General features: G+C 40.6%; 1 protein-coding gene and 1 pseudogene across 4 annotated transcripts in view; one reads left to right on the top strand and one right to left on the bottom strand.

Moving 5' to 3' along the window:
• GBF1 (golgi brefeldin A resistant guanine nucleotide exchange factor 1) overlaps window positions 1-25,246 on the top strand; it is a 348,645-nt gene that overhangs the window by 300,842 nt on the left and 22,557 nt on the right. For 2 of the 4 annotated variants that reach the window (XM_087963724.1, XM_026674268.2), the window contains exon 33: window positions 1,729-1,919. In XM_087963724.1, coding sequence (XP_087819850.1) covers window positions 1,729-1,919 — 191 coding nt within the window. Of the gene's footprint in view, window positions 1-1,728; window positions 1,932-25,246 lie in introns of all 4 variants that reach the window. The other 2 variants (XM_026674267.2, XM_026674266.2) reach the window with 1 other exon arrangement.
• LOC148130777 (E3 SUMO-protein ligase KIAA1586 pseudogene) lies at window positions 11,256-19,552 on the bottom strand (annotated as a pseudogene).

Here is a 25,246-nt window from a genome sequence, read left to right as displayed (position 1 = left end):
ATTGCAGCTGTATCGCCGAGACGAAGCTCCGCCTTCTCGCACAAGAGGCGGCAAGCACATGGGGACAGATGGTATCTGGCAGCAGCTGCAGCCAGCTGTTCCCTTGGTCAGAGCACTCTGGGACTGTGCAGCGCAGGTGAGCTGAATCCCTGTCCAAGGAGAAGAAGGAGGCAGGTGCAAGGAGGAGGCAGGTGATCTGGACGCTCCATATGGGCCGTGGGAAAGCTGAGAGTTGTTGGGCCAAAGCGAGATGGCCATGAAAGGCTCATCTTCGCGCGGCAGCACCGGCAGCAGGGGGTGGGTGGAAGGCAGGCAATCCAGATTGCACGCCTCTCCCCTGCCTCTGCTTCTGCCTCTGCAGGGAATCAACTCACCTGTGCTATAAGGGCTGTGGCTGCTGCTGCACAAAATCAGCCCATGTGTGCTTGCTGCTTTCTGTGCTGTCTACAACCAACCCCCTTCACTAGGGCTTATTTTTGGAGTAGGTCTTATATTAGGCACATGTTTAAAAATCAGACTAGGGCTTATTTTCACAATAGGCCTTTTTTTGGAAACAACATTTTAAATGTTGTCAAGCAGGGTTACATAAGGTAGGGGCACTATAGCAGGGTTACCTAAGGTAGGGGCACTATATTAACTCTAAGTAAATCCAACATTTTTATAGGACAGATGTCATCAAATCAAAAAGAATCACCCAAAATATTAAAATGCTCCATTTTAACTCTGACCAAACAAACCAACTTTGTGTACCCCCCATTTTGCATAAAGCAATATTGCCCTTCAGATGGTTGTTGATCCTTGTCTCAAATTTCTTCAAAACTTGAAAAAGCCTCTTTTGTAAGTGTAGCAAGAAGAAATTATTCCAATTTCTCTCTGGGATTAGCATTCTTATTTCCTACTTAATTTTTAAAACATTCTTTTTTGTTTGTATGCCTAATAAATTATGTTTGCATATCCTTTTCTTTAACGGCTACATCTGGAAACAGACTTTTTAAAGAACAGAGCAGCTGACATCAATGATTCAAAGTTCCCAATGCAATTCCACAAAAATGTTTCTTGACTGTCATTATAAGTTATTTATCTTCTTATGTCCCTGGTTGTATCTCCACCATCAAAAATACTTTTTCTTTCCCGCAAAAATACATTTATTCTCAAATTCTTCAAATATTACAACATTTCCAGAATCCTTAATATGTTTCAATATCCAAAACCTTTTTGCTGTTTATTTTAAATTCTTAAAGCTTTTAAAGAAACTATTTTTAAAAAAAATTCTTATAATAAGAATTGAAGATGCTTATCTGTTTTCAGTCTTGTCATTTTGAAGGTGTCTGACTTGTTTAAAGTAGTTTATAGGCAATTTCTGAAAAGTTATAGCAAAGGAAATGCAAACACTGTGTCATTTGGAAGGCTCCAATTACAATTGCAATTCCCTCAGTTTCTGGTTGGCCTATCCTTCGGAGACTGCTATCTTGAAGTCTCATTTAGAGAAGGAACAGAACGGAACACAGTTTGGGTGGTCTGGTGTCCCTCTTTGTCCATATAGGAGGTCTACTTTTCAGCTCCTTGTTCTTAGTCACAGTCCACCACTTTTCCCCAGAAGTTACTTATTTATTTAATTGGGCTATCGTTAACTAGCTCTAGTTAAAAAGGAGCACATATTAATAAAGAAATACTGAACATTCAAAAGTTTCACAAATTTTTAAGCAGCACTGTATATTGTGTTTATAGGATGTAAATCCCAGGAGAAAAGAGGAAAAAATCATAAATATGATTCCAAATCAGCACGGTTTAAGAAGAAAGCAAAGGAAAACTCTCTGAGACATTTTAAAATTTCCAGCCAACATCAGCATCGTTCCACTAGTGAAGATGAGGATGAGGATGAGAGTGTCCCTGCCAGCTATCATACTGTATCTTTACAGGTTAGTCAAGACGTAAGTATAGCCATGATTTTTTCCTCTCCCTGTGGTTTTTCTGGAGTAATATCTATAAGTTAGCTAGATATTTATTCACAGTGTTTTGTGTGACTTTTAAAACACAAATAGCTCATATTGAGAGGGGAAAAAGGAAAGAGATCTGAATCAGATTGTCAATGGGCCGTCCTATAATTATGAATATTATTTATTTATTAAATTTTCATCCTGCTTTCATTACCATGTTTCCCTGAGAATAAGACCAGGTCTTATTTTCTTTTGGCCCCAAAAAGAAAATACATGGAAAGCAAATAGGACACTTTGGGGTGCTTCATTTGTATGGGAGTATTCTTCTATATATATGGAAGTATTCTTCTATTTGCTTGAAGTGGGACCGGAGGCCATACCAGTGCCACTACCACAAGGTAGAGGGTGGTGGAGCTACCCCATGCACTCTCACTGACTTACCTCAGGTCCCCTGCAGCCAGGCCATCCACACCCCGACACCTGCAGCTACAAGCAAGCAGAAAAAGTGAGCTGATAGCCACATGGGCTCCTGCTGCACATGGCTGCTCATGCTGCCACTTTTGAGGCAGGTGTCGGGGCATGGCTGTGGGGTCCCTGAAGTAAGCCAGAGCAGGGCATATGGGGCAGCTCCAACACTCCTTACCTTGTGTTGGTGGCACCACAAGCAACCAGATGGAATGACTGGCTGGCTGTGCAGGCGCTTAAGTAGGGCTTATTTTGGGGGTAGGTATATTAAGTACATATGTAAAAAAATGGTAGGGCTTATTTTCAGGACAGTTCTTATTTTCAGGGAAACAGGGTACTTTATAAGTAGCTCCAGGCAGTGATCATACAGAATACTCCTATTTTCCCATAACAACAACCCTGTGAGGTGGGGCGAACCAAGTATTTCATGCCAAAGGTAGGACTAGAACACAGTTTCCTGGTTTCTAGGCCAGAACTTTAATCACTATGCCAAACAGGCTCTCAGGAGCAGTTTGGATTGGATTATTAGTTAGAGAAGGGAGCTCAATCTTCCATCCTTGAATGCTGTAAACCAGGGGTATCAAACTGTGAACGTAGGGGCCAGATCCGGCCTACAGGTTGCTTAGTTCTGGCCCATGATGCCTCTGCCAGCAAAAATGGCAGAGAGTTGCAGGAGGCCATCGCAGCTGAAAAAGGAGCTCGGGAGCCCGTTTTTGCTGGCAGAGCACACAGGGCATCAGAAGAACCCCCAACACGAGTGACATTGAACTGGCCACACCCACTCTGGCCACACCCACCTTGGCCCCCAAGGTTAAACACAACCCTGAGGTGGCCCTCAATGAAATTGAGTTTGACACCCTTGCTGTAAAATTAAGCATAATCCCAACGTTTGAGTGGATTTATGCGAGTGGTAATTCAGAAAAGATTACAAACTATGTATTTTAATGGATTTTTAAAGATGTTTAACAAGAAATATGCTAAAGAAACAAGATTATTTTATACGTTGTTAGCTTGAAATTTTAGTGTTCATTATTAAACTGGGTAACAACTTCAGTGCTAGAAGGGAGTGTGATGCCAACTTGTAAAACATTCCTATGCCGGTTTCCAAGTTGCCATAAGAAAGAGGTGGGGAAAAATCCCTGAAGGAGCATACGGCAAATGAACTCAGAAGCAAATTCCAAGCTTATCTCACAAAGATTGTAACTGAGGCAACCAGGTTTTCTGGACATGAAAATTCGAACACATGAACGTACCCAACCTATGAACGTGTTCCGTTGGACAATCTGAATTATGATACACCCAGAGGGATGGGGGGAAATAGGGTCATAGGTGATTGTAAATTATGTATCTCAGAGTCGGCTTCATATAGCTCAGGCCAGTATGTCACTCCTAATAAATCCTTTGAAGTTTTTTGAAGTTTGGCTCGAGGCTCATGATTTAATTAGGGCGATTGCTGGAATTCTGACATGTAGTTTGTATTAGGAATCTGTCCACCAATTAGTTGGGTTGGCAATATATAAACCAACAATGTATATTTGTAGATTTAAGACAAAATCACTGTATTGATTTATACTATATTCCGATTGGTTGATTATATTGCAAATTACCATAAGAGGAAGCTAGAGATCATAGCTTGCTCTCTCTGACATTCTGTCTCTCTGACATGCTGTTGCTATCTAAGGTTCTCTGTTATATATATGCTGTGCTTATACTTTGATATCTTTGTTTACTGTAAATGACAAAGGCAACTGGTAAGAAGACTTTGTAATTGGATATTCTTTGGACTGTTAATGACCTGGACTGTTTATTGGACTGTGCTATTTCTTAAAGTAAACTTTAACTCGATTTAGTGTATCTCTCATAAACGTTTCCATGTGCATATCCTTGTTACTCAAGGGTTATTCTGTACATATCATAACATTGGTTATTGGCCCAGAGAGATATTGAGAATCAGTGTGAATATACAGTTTCATATTCAGACAGCTGATTGCGGTTTATTGTTAAACTACCAATGGCACAAGAACAGTCAACCAGTATATCCCAGATAAACTATCAAACTATGTTTCCTGGTCTATAAAGTGCAGCCTACTTCTGCATAAAGACGGATTATGGACGAGAGTTAATAGTCCACCGGATGTAACAGCTTGGGACCCATTGAATGATGAAGATAAAAGAAAATAGCTGACTTTAACTGGGATAATGAAAAGGCTCTTAGTATAATTGGACTGACACTGAGTGATCAGCAGTTAGTCCATATTCATGGTAAAGAATCTGCTGCTAGGTGTTGGGACATTTTGAAGAGGATTTATGTTCGAGATAGTGTGGGTGCACACATACACCTTACACATAAACTGTTTAGAGCCCGTCTTATAAAAAAAGGTGGCGATATGTTAGCTCAATTGGAATTTATGAAAAGGACTTTACAAGAGCTACAAGAAAAGGAGCTGATTTTCCCGGAGTTGCATCAAGTTTACATCATTCTTTCTTCTTTGGATGAAACTTATGATGATTATGTGTCTTCACTGGAAGTTTTAAACAGAGATGAACTTACATTGACTGGCATAACTGGAAGACTGTTAGAAGAGTCAAGAAGAAGGCAAGATAGAAATCAACTGAGAGAAAGACAACCACAGGAAGAAAAACTGTCTTCAACTGCCTATACTGTTAGGAAATGTTTTTCTTGTGGGGCTAAAGGTCATATAGCCAGATACTGTAAAAAGGGTAAGAAACAGAATGCTATTAATATACAGAGAGCTTATAAAGATGTTAGTTTAGCCATATCAAGTACAACTACAACTGTAAACCCATGATATATGGGTAGTTGACAGTGGAGCATCGCAGTGTATAACTAAAAGTAAAGAGAAGTTTGTTAACATGACAAAGAGTAAACAGCATGTATCATTAGCTAATGGATGGAAATTGAGAGCATCTGGAGAAGGTACTGCATATTGTTCATGTATTAATGAAGGTTTACCGATGTTATATGTACCTAGACTGATATTTAAGTTGCTATCTGTAAGAGCAATGGTAAAAGCAGGATTTATTGTAACCTTTCCAGTTGATAAATGTTTAATTGAAAAACAGGGTAAAAGCGTTACTGCAAGATTGGATAATGGTTTGTTTATTATACATTAATTAATGCTAACTCATCCATTAATTAATGCTAACTCAGCTTATGAGAATAAAAAGCCTCATGATGAATGTATTCATCTGCTCCATAGATGTATGGGACATATAAATTTCAAAATGCTAAAGAAAACTGTTGAGTTATCTAATGGTATAAAATTAAAACCTTGTACAAAGTATTTAAATTCCAATGTTTACAATCAAGAAAAAAGCAAGGTAACTCCTACAAATAGGGTAAATGGATTCAAAACCAGTGAACCGTTAGAGGTTGTTTTTTCTGATATTATTGGACCTAAGAAACCTAGTTTAGGTGGAGCCTGTTACATATTAAATATAATTGATCATTTTTCCAGATATGGTTTCTGTTATTTAATGAAAACGAAGACAGAAACATACCAGCATTTTGTAAATTGGCTAAAATTTGCTGAAAGGAAAAAGAAACAGAAAGTTATTAGCTTAGTAACAGATAATGGTACTGAATTTACCAATAGAAAATTTGAAGCCATGTTACAGAAAGCTGGCATTGAACATAAGCGTTCTGCTCCTTATAGACCACAACATAACTCATATATTGAACGTAGAGGACAAACATTACAGGCTATGGATAGGACTATGATTTGGGATTCTGGTTTATCAGAGGAACTTTGGGGTGAAGCAATAATGTGTGCTAACCATGTTTTGAATAACGTAGTGAATTCAACGACTGGTGAATTACCATTTACTCGTTGGAATGGAAAAAAGCCACATCTCAGTTATTTACATACATTTGGAACCCCAGCATGGGTTTATATTCCCATGCAAGTAAGGCGAAAGGGACAACATAGAGCGAGACAATTATATTTTGTAGGTTATGAAGCTAATCATAGATCATGTAGATTTTGGGAGCCAGGTACTACTAATGTATATTACAGTGCAAGTGCTAAATTTTTGGAGCATGTTGGCTGGAGAAAGCTTGAACAGGAATATAATAAGGTACAGGATAGTGTTGTTGTTGAGACTCCATTGTTTACCGATAATCCTGATGATAATAATATTGATGATAAGATAGTGGAGAAATCCTCAATGGGGGAATCATCAATAGAAGAACCCTCTATGACTGTAGATGAAGATTTGAGGCCAACAATATGTACTGAGTTGCCTAGGAGGTCAACTAGGGAGAGACGTCCACCTGACAGATTTCAAGCAAGCATTGTATGTCAGGTTAATACAGAACCTTCTAACTTCAATGAAATAAAACTGTATCCTACAAAGGATCAGGTAGCTTGGCAGGAAGCTATGAATCGGGAGTTAAAATTGTTAAAGGATTTAGAGGTGTATGAGGATGTAAAGTTACCACCAGGTGAGCGTGCAATAGATTGCAAATGGGTGTATAAGATAAAGACTGGTGTGGATGAGACTATTTTCCCATAAAGCAAGATTAGTTGCTCAAGGATTTGCTCAGTCAGGTAAGGACTATGGTGAAGTGTTTGCACCTAGTCTGAGAACAAAAACATTGAGAGCAGCATTAGTTTGGACACCAAGAATAAATGTAAAATAAACCATGTAGATATTGAAACTGCATATCTACATGCACCTTTACAACATACCATCAATATGAAAAAGCCATTAGGTTTAAAGGATGATGGAAAAACTGATTATTGGAAATTAAAGAAAAGTCTTTATGGTCTAAAGCAATCCGGTTATGAATGGAATAAATGTATTGTAAAGAAATTAGTTTCAGTAGGTTTTGAAGCTGGTATAGCTGATCCTTGTTTGTTCCGAAGAGAAAAAGATGGTTTAATTTCTCTATTACTATTATTTACGGATGACATAGCAATTATACCTAAAACTGAACAAGAAGCAAATGATATTGTTTATAGATTACAGAAAAAGTTCAGGATTAGAAATTTAGGGGAAATTAAGCATTATTTGGTTCTTGATATAGTGAAAACAAATAAAGGTTTTAAAATCTCGCAAGCCAAGAAGATTAACCAATTATTAAAACGCTATAACATGGAGCATTGTAAATCTGCTAAGACACCAATGAGTAAGGAATTTACACATAGTGATATTAAAAGTCCTATTTTTGATAAGGAAATATTTCAATCCTTAATCGGTAGTCTATCATATCTGATTAATTGGTCTAGACCAGATATATCTTACAGTGTAAACCAATTGGCTAGGTATAACGCTGAACCAAATGAAAGGCATTGGCAAGCAGCTAAGCAAATAATTAGGTTTTTAAAACACACAATCCATTATTCATTATATTTAGAACCAAGTAATGGTTCTAATGCTGATGCAAGTTTTGCTACTGATATAATGACTCGTAAGTCAACATCAGGTATAGTGGTAATGTTGGGTAATGCTTTAATAGGATGGAAGTCTATTAGGCAACAACATATTAGTTTATCCACTATGGAAGCAGAATTCTCATGTTTATCTTTAATGTGTACAGAATTGATATATTATAAACAATTGTTGAAGGATATTGGAATTACTGTACGTGATCCGTTTATTGTTTATGAAGACAATCAATCTGCAATTAGTATGGCTACTAATTTAGCTGTTAAAACAAGGCCTAAACATACTGATTTGTGATATTTGAACATTAGACAATGTGTTCAAAATTAATTAATTCAGTTAGAATACTGCATGACTGAACATAATATTGCAGATCATTTCACGAAAGCTCAAGGTGCAATTAAGCATAAAGAGTGCTGGAGAATTATGGTTTAAAGATGTAAGATATTATATATTGACCTACCCAAAGGGAAGAATGTTAGGAATCTGTCCACCAATTAATTGGGTTGGCAATATATAAACCAACAATGTATGTTTGTAGCTTTAAGACAAAGTCACTGTATTGATTTATACTATATTCTGATTGGTTGATTATATTGCAAATTACCATAAGAGGGAGCTAGAGATCATAGCTTGCTCTCTGACATTCTGTCTCTCTGACATTCTGTTGCTATCTAAGGTTCTCTGTTGTATTTATGCTGTGCTTATACTTTGATATCTTTGTTTACTGTAAATGACAAAGGCAATTGGTAAGAAGACTTGTAATTGGATATTCTTTGGACTGTTAAAGGTATATGTCCTGGACCGTTTATTGGACTGTGCTATTTCTTAAAGTAAACTTTAACTCAATTTAGTGTATCTGTGTGTGGCTGGATTCATAACTACTCTCATAAATGTTTCCATGTGCATATTCTTGTTACTCAAGGGTTATTCTGTACATATCATAACAGTTTGCTCTTGTGGCTTTCCTTACAGTGGCTTTCCTTATCGGCAGTGGGAATGTTGGTTTCTTCTTGGTAGTTCTATTACTAGGCTGTTGTTTACTGTTTGATTGTTTGTCTAAGTTGGTAGTTCCTTAATTTGGATATTATTTACTGTTTGATTGTTGATCTGAAGTTAATCCTGGTATTAATTCATGTTTATTTGGGCATTGCTGCCAAGGAGGTGTTCTGCTTTTTTGTTTCCTTTTTAGCTATTTCCTTCTCTCTTTTGAATAGTGTGTAAATGTTTATGTGCCTGTTGAAGTCTGAACTGTCTTGAATGCAAAGCTTCCATGAATTTCCTAGCATTTTTATCTTTAGCCTTGTCTCAGATCCTCCCAGTTTCCCAGTTGAAACTATGGTTAAGTCTATAAGTATTGTAAAATTCAGGAGCTTTCATCATGTCTTCTGACTGTTAGTCAGTGTTCATTTCTGCTAGTCCTCAGCCTGTTTGTCTTACATAATAACTGTTACAGACTTTACACTGTATTTTGTAGATGATTTCTTTTTTATTCCTTTGGCTATTGGGTCTTTTGGTTTATTAAGATGTTTTGGAATGCTGTACTTGGTTTGTATGCTATTATAATGCCGTAGTCAATGGTGGAATTCAAATATTTATCAACTGGTTCTCTGCCCTAATGACTGGGTGGGTGTGGCTGGGTGGTCATGTGACTTAGTGGGCCTGGCCAACTTGATTGGTCTCACCCTTAGGAAATTTCTCCTTAGTCCAATTCACAATAAAATAGCACAATAAAATACCACTGTTCCAATATTCAGAACAGAATAGAATAACAGAGTTGGAAAGGACCTAGGAGAACTTCTAGTCTAACCCCCTGCTTAGGCAGGAATCCCTATACCACAAATGGTTATCCAATTTCTTGTTAGTGTTGGAGCATTTGCAACTTCTGGAGGCAAGTTGATCCACTGACTAATAGTTTTGTCAGGAAATTTGAGGGGCTTCTACAAAAATGAGGGAATCAATCTATTTTCCAAAGCACCAAAAGGCACAACAAAGAAACAATGCATAGAAACAAACCAAAGACAGAAACAACCTAGGACTAAGGAGAAATTTCCTAAGGATGAGACCAAATCAACCAATGGAATAGCTTTTCTTCAGAAGTTGTGGGTGCTCCATCACTAGAGGCTTTCAAAAAGAGTGAGGGAAGTACATCCCAAAAGGACAGTGCCAGGAACCACCCAAACAATGCAGAAAACTTAAAACAGCCATTCACCCCCTTTTTTTTAAAGTCAACCCCAAAGCAAACGCAGCAGCTGAGAGGGAAACTAAGAGCAGCTGCTCATGCTAATTGAAAGCCTGGGCATGCTGCCAAAAGACATAACCCTTCCAACTCTATTATTCTATGTTCTCTATGTTCTAAATTGGGTGCTTCACAGCAGAAGCAATACAGCTGGCTGGACCACATTAAATTAATGGCCTGTATGTTCAAGCTGCATTATTATCCCCTCCTGTATCTTTTCCCCCAGGAAGAAACAAGAAGTAGCCAATGCTTCAGCAGCTATAAAAGGTCTTGGGGAACTCCAGGGAGTATCAGCTGATCACAAAAATGTTACTTAATACTCTTTTTAATGAAAATGTTTGTAATCGTCCTTCTTCCTGAGGGGAAGAGGTTAATCCCATCCCTAGATGAGTGATTGATGGGTTTCCCTGCCCTAATCCTGTCAGTTTCTGTTGTTTATTGACTTGATTCAGTGTGTATCGGCTGCATCCCAGCTGCAACTGTTAAGTGGTTCTTGGCTGCCTGCCTGGAGTTATTAACTGAAGGGAGAGAGAGAGAGAAAAACAACCTCTCTTGCGCTTTATTTTTATCCGGTTCTCCGAAGTGCATAAGCAATTAACTAACGGTTTGGATGAACTGGTGAGAACTGGCTGAATCCCACCTGTGGCCATAGTGTAAAAATGTTAGTTGATTGTGATATATTTTTGATGTATAGCAGTGTTATGTTTTTGATAGATTGTGTTGATTGTACTGTAATGTATTGAATGATCATAATCTTTTGATAAAGTTGCATGTGTATTCATTTGGTTGAAAGATCTTCATTTGGTTGGAATCAATCTGCTTCCATTTTCTGAGTGTTCAGGATTGCTACAGTGTGTTTGTGTTAGACTAAATAATGTTCTTTCACAGCTTCTCTTGTGGGAGGTTGGGTTGATAAGTGAACACTAGGTTCTTGTGGCTGATTTCATGAAAGACTTGTGTTTTTAATTTGTCACTGTTTCCTTTGCTGATGAGGATATCCAAGAAGGGGAGTGTGTTGTTGTTTTTGTCTTCTCTTGTGAATTTTATTCTTTTGAAAATGTTGTTTCATGTTATTCCTTTTTTATTATGACAAAGGTGTTATGTACATACTGGATCCATACTTTTGATTGTATGCATAGGAGTACTATAGTTTCTAGACGTTAGTCTCTGCTATGTATTGAGACATTGATCAGACATGTATTCCTTTAATTTGTGGTAAGGCAGAGGTTGATGAGGTCCATGATCTTACTGTATTTGGTTAGGTCAGGTGTATTGCTGCCATGGACTTTTGTTGCTAGTTCTGGGTCTGTGGATATAAAGAGTTCATCAAATGAAACCATAATCTCAAGTTTGATTTTATGGAGGCACTGTAAAGGGGAGTTGATATTACAGTATATTATTTCCCCACTGTGTGATGTTCATGTTTTCTTGTCCATTCTTTAGCTATGTTATAGGTTGGATTCTCTGGTAAAGATACAGTTGGACAGAGGAATATTTCAGCCTTGTATATTTTAGGGCATCTATAGAACTGTGGGAGGATGAGATGGGATGAGTCCACCAAATTGATAAATCAACTGACCAATGACTGGAGGGAATTAACAATCTATTTGAATCATTTATAGTTCATAGCACGCTATGTTTATCTATCATAACATGTATTTTGTTTGTTTGTGTGTTTAACCAGAATTATAATTTTCCCCTGTGCTCTGGAGAGCATACAGTTGTTCAAATGCAATTAAAAAACAATTGAAATAATGGCACTCAACTATGAAAATTATTCAAACAAAACTAAGAGCCAAAATCTTAAGATGTCAGATCTGTCATTTCTTCAATGGAAGAAGAAAAGGGGGGGAGACTGATAAAGAAATCCTTCTTGATGTAACCTGAATATATTTAATCTTATATCGAATTTGTATAACCTACACAATGGAGGGATGAAACCCAGATGGCCGGAACCTATCACCTCTGAGAGAGACAGCCAGGAGATGAAGAGACCATAAAAATTCCACAGTGAGATGTGTCCTGGGAAACTCTGGAAAAGATGGTTCTAAAAAGGGGGTGGGGGAATTAGGTATGCCCTGGGAAACTCTGAAAAAGATCATTCTAAAAAGGGGGCAGCTATTTTTGGTTGGGTGGGTTCGAAGAAGCCCCTTTTTAAATTTTTATCGATAAATGCTCTGAGTTCTTTTAGTTCTCTGGGAGGCATGCAGTACATTTGTGGTTTTGGGAGTTTAGCCCCGGTAGGATTTTGATAGTGCAGTCTGTGGCACGATGGGGTGGGAGTTCATCACAAGCTTCCTCACTAAATGCTTGGGCCAGATCCTGTACTCGTTAGGGGTATTAATGGGTTCAGCCAACTGTCCAGTCAGCCTGTGGCTGACTCTCTGTTCTCTGTTCCTTTCTTTATCCTTTCCTCTGAGCTATTTGCAAATAATACGTCTCTCTGGAATTGTATGGTTCCTCTCCTCCAATTTATTTTTGGATTCCATTTCCGCAGCCATGTGAGACCTAGGACTAGCGGCTCTTCCATTCCTGGGGCTACAATGAATGTGAGCATCTCACCATGGTTCCCTAATCTTACTTTCAATGTCTCTGTGGTAAACCTAGCTGGCTCCCCCCCCACCCCCACCCCCCGCGCTATAGTTCCATCTAATTGGCAGAAAGTGATGGGATTTTCCATTTCTTTCAGTTGGATTCCCAATTTCTCTGCAAGGGAGGGGTTTATTAGGCATCGGGTGCATCCCGAATCCAGCAATTCTGCAACTTCCTCCCCCTTCCCTCAGCTGGGGATAAACAGTCTTAGGGGTAGAGTGATTGGTTCAATTGGGTTGCTTACCAGCAGGTCATCTTCTGGATCACTTTCAGACTGGCTCAGGTCCCCTCGGAGCGTTGGGGATTCTTCCTCTGGGTTGGGGGTTGACTCGGCCGGCCAGGTCATGAAATTCCTCCGTGTATTCAGCGACCGGGCAACAGCCTTGCTTTACGATTCTGATGCGGTCTCGGGCTTTTCTATTGGCGAGAGGGTGTTCAAAGCAGTGGCATAGGGCCGTCATGAAGTGGTTGAGGTTCCTTAATTCTGGGGCGTTGACATTGCATCCATCTGGCTGCTGTCCCTTCAAGGACCAGGGTGACGACTTGTACTCTGGATCCCTGGGTTGGGAAATTCTTGCATGTAGGTGAGGCACCAGGAAAAAATCCCAGTTTCTGGGGGTCTCCATCAAATTTTACTCCCAGGGCAGTTGTATGTCTCTGGGTTGGCCAGGTTTAATCCCCTGTTCTGGGGTGGTTAGGGGTCGGGTACCTGGCATGGCTGCTGGTTCTTCAGCTTGTCCCGCTGCCCTATCATTCTCAGCTGAATCTGGGGTGGCGGCTCAGGTTCTCTCATTTTCTGGTTCCCTCGCTCTCCTGTGTTGGCATCCTGGTGCATCTCTCATGAGGCGATTTATGTACCGTCTCAGTCAGTCGTTGGCTGGTGGCTCCTCACCCCATTCTTACTGATCCGATAGGGCCTCCATCTCCAATTTCCACCCGGGTTTACAATTACCCTGCGTGAGTGTTACTCCCCTGGTTCTTCCATCCCAGCTGTCTCTCTTTCCTATGCCTATAGACCACCAGGGCTTGGTGGAGGTTTCATTGGCAGCTTCGCTATCTTCTATGGGGTGCACCGAGTCAGTATCTGGCTGGGTAACTGTCGACGTTTCTCCCCAGCATTCGGCTTCCCCTTGGTCCTCGCTGTACTCAGGCATTTTCCTTTTTTGCAGGGTCCCCTTGGTAGAGTGAAGGCTTTTTTGAAAAAAAATTTCCTCTCCGGGCTGACCTCTATTGCAGACGCTGCTTTATGTCAGGCTACAGAACTTTTCCCATTCAATCAAGTAGAATTAACTTCTGAAAACGTATCAAAACGTATCAAAAGGAATCCTTTATTGAGATGAGACAATTCATGTAGGGGTTAAAAGCAGCGTCTAAGGTCTCTCAGGCATGCAGAGATAGATAAGGGAGTTTAAAACCCTTCCCCTTATCTTGATGTTTATTTATTAAAACAAAGAGCCAGCATGTTAATTCCCCCCACCCCCCTTTTTAGAATGATCTTTTCCAGAGTTTCCCAGGACACATCTCACTGTGGAATTTTTATAGTCTCTTCATCTCCTGGCTGTATCTCTCAGAGGTGATAGGTTCCAGCCATCTGGGTTTCATCCCTCCATTGTATCATGTGTAGGTTATACAAATTTGATATAAGATTAAATATATTCAGGTTACATCAAGAAGGATTTCTTTAGCAGTCTCCATTGAAGAAATGACAGATACACAGATCTGACATAAGATTAAGCTTCCATTTCTATTTAAGTAGATTAATTGTGAGTAATGCCCTATCATAAATACTTACATGGGCTTTGCCTATAAACTTCTTTTTAGTTGTTTCATAGTTTCACTAACTTCATAGTTTTCTCAGATGATGACATTTTACATAATATGAAATTTACATAGGTGTCACAAAACAAATTGCCAGTTCTGCCCTATCCCTTTCCATTTAAAGGGAATTCTTTTTAAAAAGGACAGAGAAATCTTTTTTCTTTCCAATCAAATCTATGAAATAACAGAAGATTAGTAGATATTTGTTATCAAAGTAAAAGAATTGCTAATCTCTTATTGTAGATAATACAATGAAGCTTTATAAATTCAGTCATTGTCACTTTCTTACAATTATATACAAACCATGGTTCTCAAGCAGAGGTGGTATTTATCAGGTTCTGACCAGTTCTGGAGAACCAGTAGTGGAAATTTTGAGTAGTTTGGAGAACCGGCAAATACCACTTCTGACCGGCCACCCTCCCGATTTTATTCTCTGCCTCCCGAGTCCCAGCTGATTGGCTGGGTCTTCTTTTGTTGCCCTGCACAGGAGAACAGAGATGGAAAGTGGGGTGGGGAGGGAATGGGATTTTGCAATAACCTTCCCCTGCCAAGCCCACCAAGCCACATCACACCCACCAAGCCATGCCCACAGAACTGGTAGTAAAAATTTTTGAATCCAACCACTGTTCTCAAGGTAACAAACATGCATGATTCATGATTTTTAGCAATAAATTTAGCAATTTCTTTGTCTTGGCCCAGAATTTAATTTTAAGTTTATATGCATACTATATTATCAGTAGCACTTCACTTTGCAATTCTTTCTTTTACAGTAATCATATTGTTCATTCAACTCACTAAGTTTTCCTAGGATTTAATTGATATCATGGCTTTTTCTGAATTTTTCCCCCCCAAATCCACCCAAAATGCTGAGAAAACTTTCAATATAGTATATAGCTTGGTGGAAAAGGAGGCTCCTTGAACAATTATATCTTTCCTCAAAAATATTATCTTTAATCTTTTTTTATTTAGCCCTTTATTCACAACTAATGGAATGTACTTCCTTTATCAAATTGTACACGTACTCTATATGTTGCACGTGAAATGGAATGGAGTACAGTACAATGCAGTGCAGTGCAATATAATACAATGAAATGCAATACAGTACTTGGCAAAGTTTGATTAGACACATAAAAAAATTATCTTCAGTGCAAAGTTCTCAATCTACATGCAAAACAACAGTGTAATTATAATTATAATAATGGTATCAATAAAAGGATCTAGAGAAGATGAGAAGTATAATAATAACTTTAGTCATACCACATGGGTATGGTATACTTATGTATAATTATACTTACACATAATTTGTGGGAATTAAGTGATCAGCAGAGTGATGGCGCAAGGGAAAAAACTGTCTCTGTATCTAGTTGTTTTGGCATGCAATGCCCAGTAGTGGTGTCCTGAAGGGAGGAGTTCAAACAGATTATGTCTAGGATGTGAGGGGTCGGTAGCAGGGGTGGGATTCAAATTTTTAACAACCTGTTCTGTGGGCATGGCTTAGTTGATGGGCATGACTTTGTGGTCATGTGGGCACAGCTAGGTGGTCATGTGACTGGCTGGGCGTGGACATCTCTTCTTTGCCCTAATGATCGTTTTAAGTATAAAAAAGATAAAACAAAAGGTAGTTTATTATTTCATGCCTTTAATGCTTAATGCTTAAATAAGAATAAAAAAGGTACACAAAACTAGATTTTGTTACAACAAAGTTTTAAATATTAATCAAAAACTATTACATAATACTTGACAAAAAACAATAAAACTGTTGTTTAAAGCAGGGTTCGACAACCTTTTGTACCTCAGGGACCACCAAGCTCATAATTTTAAATCCCAGGGACCACTAACCGGTTCTGTGGGCATAGCCTAATTTGTGGGTGTGGCTTGGTGGTCATGTGATTGGCTGGACATGGCTTGTATCTAAATATTATAAATATTTACATAAATATTTATTTTTTTTATAAAAAAGAGCAACTTTTACCCAAAAGCAAGCAGGCAGATTGAGTTGCTCACAGAATCACAGATTCATTCAGAGATCTATCTATCTGCCATTAGCTGGCTCAGTCTGTCATATAATATTTACCTGCTGTGAGTCTGCACTGAACAATAGAACCTTCAATCCTAAGAGAGGTTCGGCTGTGCTTAAAAGCAGAGCCGAAGATCTAAAGACTAGCTTGAAAGGAAGAAATCCAACCATTTCCTGCTTCCTAGCTAATCTAAATCTCCCGGCACAGCAGAACAGCTGATGAAAAAGGAAACAGCTGATGAAAAAGGAAAAATAACAATTTCACCGGGTAAGGAGTGAGTGGGTGGGGAGGGTTCCCGCGGGCCATGTGGGTGGCGCAGCCTTGTGTTTCTGCGCAGCCTGGATTAATTGCTTTGTGGTGGGTGCTCTGGGGGTGAGATTTCTCTGCGGCCCACCAAAATTTTCTTGCAGCCCAACAGTGGGCCACAGCCCACCGGTTGGCAACTGCTGGTTTAAAGTATTGCCAAATTGCTTTTTTATTGGCGTCCTCACTTGCATTTTTCTTTAGTTTTACACAACCATCATTGGCTATGTTATGTGCTCTCAACCATTTTTTTTCTATAGGAACAGGGTCCCATTCTTATAGAGATTAGATTAATAATCAGTAGGTATGATGACCCAGAGTGTAACACAAACGTAACAAAATCCAAAACGTAAATAAATGTCCTTTAATGCCTCCAACTTGGCCCACTATTCAATAATACTCAGTTGGAGATAAAACATACTCAAAAATAGTCTTCAAAAGAAAGCAATACAGTCCGAATTTAATGAGCAGATAGAGGTGAAATAAAAAACCAAACAAACTACAATGACAAAATTCCCACGACGGAACAGAAGTATTTACCAAATAACAAGGCACAGTCTGTTGGAAGGATGCTAACCAAGATAACTTCAGACCAAAATAAAACACGCTTTGCTTCTGGCAACCTGTGTTTTAACCGCCTCTCTTATATATTAGTCCCCCCAGCTGCAACCAATTAGGAGGATCATTGCTGCTTCCTCTCTCGCAAGCCAAGTTATTGCCTTCTCCGTTCCTCCCTGCATGTCCTAGGATGCAGAGGGGATGGGCCTGGTTCTTCCTCTGACTGCCAGCCAGCCTCTGCCCTTCCCCAGCCTCCTCCACAACCTCCAGAGCCACACCTCCACTCCCTGTCGGCTGTTCCTCCTCTCCCTCAGAGTCCGACTCTACCAAGGACACGACAGTAAGTTAGTTACATTGGAAACAGGCGATTTCTGCTCTCTTGAACATATGATGTTCATTTGTGAAAAAACCCTTTCTGCTTCTGCGGAACTTACAGCAATTGTTCTGACAATATCTTTAGCTTTTTTAGCTGTCAGGAATTGCATATTTCTCAGAATCTTTGAAAACACTTTCTATAAAATCTCGATAATCGTTAATATTAATTTTGTAATTAAAATTTTCACCAAATGCAAGCAATTATTCTTCAGCTGTTTTCCATGGAACTACTACTTATTCAACATTCCAGTAATCTGGCTCCAAAAAATTGAGAAATGTTAATTTATCCGTGTCTTGAAATTGACTGTCTGTTTTTAAATGTTCTCAATCCATTAGTCTTTTGTTCAAATTAGTTACGATGCTTTCTAAAAGTCTTTCCCGAGGAAGCCCAATAAATCGATGATTTTGTACACTTGTATGTTTTTTAAGGTTTCTGAAGTAATTAATCCATCAACATTTTTTGTGCATGCACCCTTTTCCTTTCTAAGCATTTCAAATGATTTAATTGATCTTATCACAAGTTTTTCAGCCTTTATGATGTCTACATCATGCAGTGCATTGGAAATAAGAGAAATTTAATTTAGAATGTCAATCATCAATGCCAAATTAGTCATAAATTACATATTTTCAAAACAGGCAGCCATACCTGCATATTTTTTATTTGAACGGAAATAGTGATGTAGCACTGGATAAGCATGCCAAGTTGACCTTAAACTACATGTAGCCCATCTTGATTCAAGAACTATACCAATCTTTATCATTTCAATTTCAAGTTGTTCGGATATTTTGTTCAGTTCAATTAGGTTCTTATTGGATTGATGAAAAATAGCATATATCTCATCAATAAATATTTTAAAATGATTTACTTGCTTTATTTTCTTAATAGAATCATCTAAAACAAGTTGGAGATGATGGTTTAAGCAGTGCCATATTATGATGTTTGGAAAATCTTTTGCTATCCTAGTGCTCACTCCACATTTTCTCCCAAGCATAGCAATGGCACCATCGAAGCAAAATCCTATTAATTTTTTTCTCTAGATAGTTCTTAATAAACCCAACATTGTTTAACCTTTCCATAACTGAAGAACATATTGCCTCTGCATCTTGTTTTTCTAATTCAACAAGCTCAAGGAAAATTGTTGGTGAGAAAACTGAATCCTCAACTTTTAAGTAAAGTATAAGAACTGGTTTGCAAGGTATCATTGAGGCTTTGTCAATAATCAAACATATTTTCTGAGTTTTTGTCAATTTTAATAAATAATTGTTTTCTAATGTCTTTTGCAATGAAATCAACTATTTTCACTGCAGTTTTATGTGAATGCAATCCTATTCCCAGATCTAATCCATTTTTAATTTGCAATTCTATCTCATCTTCTATATCTGAAAATGGTTTACATCTTTGTGCCAAACTGTAAATTGTATTAAATACTCTACAAGTAGTAGATAAATATTTTTTAGTCATCTTGTCCAGTCCTTTAGTTATTATATCTTGCTCACATTGCTTTAACTTCTCTGTGCAAAAGTTGTCAGCTTTAGATGAGAAGTGCTCTTTCATTTTTTTTCTAAGAGATGCTTGTTGCACCTCTTTATTCTTCCCTGCTGCCTCAATTTGGAAATGTTTCCATTGTTTTGCTATCTGAACACTTTTTTCTTTTGTTGTAATCTCTCTCTCTCTTTCTCTTTTTGCAATACTTGCAACCTAACTTTTTTTTGGGAAACTTCCAGTCCATCATATTTCTCCTTAAAGTTGGTATACTGCTGCAATGTCCAGCAGTCAGGAAGATTACCTTCAATGTCTGACTCGGTTCTTTCAGATCATGATGTGCTGCTTTCCCCATGCTGGGGAAATTAAATTAATAAAGTACAATAGAACAAAATCTGGGGGAGGAAAATCACCCACCCCACCCCAACGACAGCAGATCACACACGCCCTGCTGGGCTCCGTCCTGCTCTGGGTTCCCCAGGCCCACCGGCAGAACCAGGTCTTCAGTGCCTTCCAGAAGAGTATTGGAGAGGGGGGCATTCTAATCTCTGGGGGAATGATGTTCCAGCGAGAGGGAGCCACCACGGAGAAGGCCCTTCTTCTGGGTACCACCAGGTATATCTCCCTCAGGGATGGGACCCACAGCATTCCCTGTCTCCCCGCTCTGATGGGTCGGGTAATGTGACTGGCAAAAGACGGTCTCTCAGATAACCTGGTCCCAAACCATGAAGGGCTTTAAAGGTGATAATCAGCACCTTGAATTGCACCTGGAAGCAGTGCAGATCCTGCAGGAGGTGAAACGTACACATCAGGGTCTGCACAAAACCATGTGGACTGCTGCATTTTGTAGTAACTGAAATTTGAGGATGTTCTTCAAGGGCAGCCCCATGTAGAGCACATTGCAATAATCAAGACAGGACTAGGGCATGAGTGACTGTGAATAGGGACCATTGGTCCAGGAAAGGGTGTAACTGGTGCACAACCTGCAGTTGCGCAAAGACCCTCCTGGTCATGACTGCCACCTGCTCTTCGAGCAGGAGTCGTGACTCCAGGAAAACCCATAGATTAGGCACAGGGTCTGTTTGGGGAAGTGCCACCCCATCTAAGACCCAAGGTGGCAATTCTCCCTGAGCCAACGAACCCCAAACCCAGAGTCACTTGGTCTTGCAAGGGTTTAGTTTCAACCCGTTGCTCCCCATCCAGCCCCTAACAGCATCCAGGCATTGCGAAAGGGAGGACACAGCAACACTTAACTCACCATGGGCAGAGACATACAGCTGAGAATCATTAGCATATTGGTGATGCCTCAGTCCATGATGACGGATGATCTCACCTAGCAGCTTCATATAATTGTTGAACAGGAGCGGAGAGAGTACCGAGCCCTGTGGAACCCCGTAAAGCAGTGTGTGAGGGCTGGATCTCTCCCCTCCTATCAACACTGACTGAGAGCGGCCGCAGAGGAAGGAGGTGAACCAGGACAGCCCAAGGCCTCCCACTCCCATCCCCCGAAGCCTCCCCAGGAGAATCCCATGGTCAATGGTATTGAAAGCCACCGAGAGGTCAAGTAGAGCAAGGATGGATGCACTATCCCTATTCTGTTCCCACCAGAGATCATCCAAAAGTGCGACCAATGCTGTTTCTGTCCCAAATCCAGGCCTGAATTCTGACTAGTAGGGGTCGAGATAATCCGTTTCATCCAGAAACCTCTGGAGCTGCTGTGTTCTGTGTTCTTCTCAACAACCTTTCCCAAAAAGGGAAGATTGGAGACAGGTCAGAAATTATCCAACCGGGTGGAATCCAGTGATGGCTTCTTAAGAAGAGGTTGGACCACAGCCAGTGCTGGGGCACCATCCCCTCCTGTAGGGAAGCATTAATCACCGCCAGAGTCCACCCACCTGTCACTTCCTGGGAAGCTTTCACAAGCCAGGAGGGACATAGGTCTAAAACACAGGTGCTTGCATGCATACTCCCTAGGATCCTGTCCACTTCCTCAGGAGCAACAGAGTCAAACTGTTCCCAGATAACAGAGCAAGAACCTGCTTCAGGAGCTTCCACTGGACCAGCAACCACGCCGGTATCTAACTGGGAATGAAATCGAATGATTTTGTCTTCCAGAAAATCCGCAAATTCCTCAGTGCACCCCTTCTGGTGGACCTCAATTGCCTCTTTCCCCCGGAGGAGGAGGCTCACTTTAAAGAGGGCCGCTGGGTGATTATCTGTAGATGCAATTAGTGTGGAGAAGTATTTACACTTCGCTGCACGAATCTCCACGAGCTAGGCCTTAAAAAGCAGCTCTAAGCAAACTACAATGTTGTAATTTGGACTTGATTGTTGTTGTAAGTTGAGTGGTGAAGGCTGGCCAGCGAAGAAAGCGGGCAAGGAGTGGAGATCAGTAATATTCAGTTACCTTTAAGAGTATCAGACACAATAGTTAGTGTTTAAAAGATATTATGGAAGAGGAACAAGTTTCAACAGACAAGACTGAGACTGAGCTGAAAGTGGATTTGAAAATGACAGTCTATAAAAAAGATGTTACACTGTGTATATAAAAGAATGGCTGATATTTTCATAATTACAATTAATTAATTGAAAAATAAACATTTAAAATGGAAATACAATTAACAAACCAAGGGAGTTCGTTATTTTGTGCCAGTCTTGGCACAAAAATCTTTCCTAGTCATGACTACTTTACATTAGCCCAGGTCTTACCTGGACTAACTAATGGAATGCTCTTTCTATAGCAGAGAGAGAGAATCCAGAGGAAGCCATATTTAGCGGCCTAAGCTTTTTAGACTTTTCATCTTAAAAATGTACAGAAGCTTTTTACAGCCTTATGCAGATATATACAGTACAAAAAAAGATACAGTACAAAATCATCTAAGAAGTCAGATCAAGAATGAAATTCATAGGCACATTCACAGAGAAATAGTGAGTTATTTTTCTGAAATTTATTCCTCAGTTTAAAAAGCAGGAATATATGAATTAGGTTCAGTTACAGATTTAAAACCAGAAATATTTTTGTTGGTACCTAGATAAATAAAGAGAATACAATACATATTTAATTTTGCACGTGTTAACAGCAGCTAGAATTATGTTTGCACAACAGTGGGAAAATGAAGAGATCCCTATAGATGAAAATGTAATTAAAAAATATTACGATGTGCAGAAATGGATAGATTAGAACACTTAAAATTAAAGAGAATTTAACTTAATGTGGGATTTGTTTAACTTAACGTGAGATTTGTTTTATCAATGGCTAACAGAAACAGAAGTTAGAAATCTAAAAGTATAAAAGAAAAAACCAATTGCTTAAGGAAAGTTCACTAAAATGGAGAAACAATTATTTACTCATTATTAATGTTATATTATTGTCATTATCATTACACAAAATTAACTGTACCCAACTGTACTAATAGCAAGGGCGGCGAGAGCGGGCAGGCAGCCTGGGAATCGGGACTGGCAGCGGGAGCAGGTAAGCGACCAGGGCGTGCTTGCTCACCGATCGCGAAGGCAGGCAGCAATGGCAGCTGGGCATTCCAGGAGTCAGGACTCACCCGGGCTAGTGGGGGTGGCAGGTAGGCGACCAGGGCTTGCAGAGCCTCACTTGATCAGGCAGGACCACGGTGGAAGGCAGGCAGCAATGCCTGGTGAGGATGGTGGCCAGGCGGCCTTGGAGTCAGGACTCAACCAGGGCAGGCGGTGGCAAGTAGGCAACCGGGGCTTGCGGAGACTCACCCAGGGAGATCAGATCAGGCAGGGCAGAAGACAGGCCACAATGGCTAGCTGGCTGCAGGAAGCATTGGGCGGGAGAATGCAGGCAGCATTCTCTGTATGCTTGGGGCTTCCTCTCTATTAGAGGGGCCCATCTTTGTTCAGCTGAATAAACACATAATCTAAAACAGTGGTTCCCAAAATTTTCAGTCCACCGCCCCCTTGGTGCTACAAATTCATCCTCAGTGCCCACCACCCAGGGGTGGGATTCAAATTTCTGCGGGCCTGGCATGGCCTAATTTGAAGGTGGGGCTTGCTGATCATGTGACTGGCTGGCGTGGCTTGCTGGCTGGGCGTGGCTTGCTGGTCACATGACCTGATAGGTGTGGTTTGGTGGTCATGTGACTGGGTGGGCTTGGTCAGGTGACTGGCGAACCAAATACAAGTGGTCCTCATTTAATGGGGACCACTTGTTTAGCAAGTGTTCTAATTTATGACTGGCCTCCCCAGAGCTACTTGACCTGTTTTTGGAGTTTTGACAGCCCTGCACACACATACACACAAACACACACACTCCCTTCCAACCCTGCTGGAGCAGGTCATTGGACTAGAATCGGCAAAGCATCTCTGATTAGATTCTAGTAGTGAATAGAATCTAATCAGAGATACTTTGCTGATTCTTGTTGATTTTTATTTGTATTTCTTTATGTTGCTGAATTGCATTGACATGTGTATCCCTTCCTGTGCACAACCTAGAAGCTTTTGTGATTCTTTGCAGCAAAAATTACCAACCTCTGGCTTTGCTCTACTTTTCAAACATGCCGCCACTGCCACGTTCTAGGTGCCGGCCCCGCAGGTCCACCCCACTGAGCCCGCTGCACTGGAGGGACCTACCCAAGGGTGGAGGTCTGGTCCAATGGATCCTGTTTAAAGCCTCAACAAAATGTGAGAGCTTCCTGTCTTGACCATGTTTCGTCCACAAAACCTTTAATTAATAGAAGCCAAAGATGTTACATTGTGCTGGCAAAGATGTTTCAATGTGGAAAAGGGCCTCAAGTCTAAACTAGGCCTCATTTCAATCTGATGCATCAGGTCTCTCTCTCTCTCTCTCTCTCTCTCTCTCTCTCTCTCTCTCTCTCTCTCTCTCTCTCTCTCCCCCTCCCTCCCTCCCTCCCTCCCTCTCACTCCCTCCCCCCATTTCTTTGTCCCTTTTTCTTTCTTTTCCTTTTCTCTTTCTTTTCTTCCTTCTCTCTTTCTCTCTCTCTTTCTTTTCTCTCTCTCTCTTTCCCTCTCTCAGGCTCACCCCATTGACTTGGTACATTGCTCCGCTCAGACTTGGTTGGGCAGGTCCCTCCGGTGCAGCGGGCTCAATGGGGTGGACCTGTGGGACCGGCACGCAGCAGTGGCAGCACGTTTGAAAAGTAGACCACAGCCAGACTGGCTTTGCTCTACTTTCCTGACGTGCCTGCGGGGCCGGCGCCTCCTTTCTCCCACATTTCTCCTCCCCTTTCCTTCCTTTTCTCATTTCCTCACTTGCTTTATTTTTTTCTATTTTACACCATGATAAAATAATAATAAAGAAATAATGAAGAAAAACCATTAGAAAAAGGACCCTTATAGCAGTGCTTCCTATTCCACAGCCGAGATATGCGAATTTCTGAGGGAAAAAAATATTCATTGCGACTCCACTTCTATGTCCACTTTTTTATATTGCCAATTTCCCCCCAAAATGTTACTTTGTATATTTTTTTCTGATGACAGTATCGATTGTTGTGCTTTGAAATGATGGGCAGATGTTGAAACTGTCCAAGGAAAGGAGCAGAAAATGGAGGAGAAACGGTCAAACTTTGTACCAGGATCTTCATCAAGGGCTGTTTTGCAAGGAAAAGTGGGATCCCGAGCCACAGAAAGAAAGGGGAGATGCCTTCCCATTGGGGGCTGAGGGGGGGGCAGAAGGGGCTCTTTGAGAGAGACGCAGGTTTCAAGGCAGAAAATGCCATTTTCTCCTGTAAAGCTGAGAGATCCCTGTGGAAATCCCCCCCCCATCAAGGGGAGGGGGCCTGGGGAGAGGATCTGGCCAGATTAGGGGGGATCCCTGAAGATCCTCTCCATCTCTTCCTGCATGGACTGTCAGCTGAGGGTTTTCCTGGCTTCCCTTTGGATTGGGGTGAGTGTGGAGCCCCCAAGTCCTGGCTGGCTGTGGGGCTGCGCCTCCCCATTGTCCTCTGCAGCACCTGCTGGGGGCTCCCTCCTTCCTGACTGAGCGGGGGGGGGGAGCCCGAAGGACCCCTCGAGCTCTGGCTCCATTTTGCCCATCTGGAGTCTCGGCAGCTCCAGC

Source organism: Notechis scutatus, chromosome 4, assembly GCF_049901735.1.
Source record: "Notechis scutatus isolate UNSWTSFEM ecotype Mainland chromosome 4, rNotScu1.2, whole genome shotgun sequence".
Classification (NCBI taxonomy): Eukaryota; Metazoa; Chordata; class Lepidosauria; order Squamata; family Elapidae; genus Notechis; species Notechis scutatus.
This window is presented reverse-complemented; position numbering and strand designations above follow the sequence as displayed.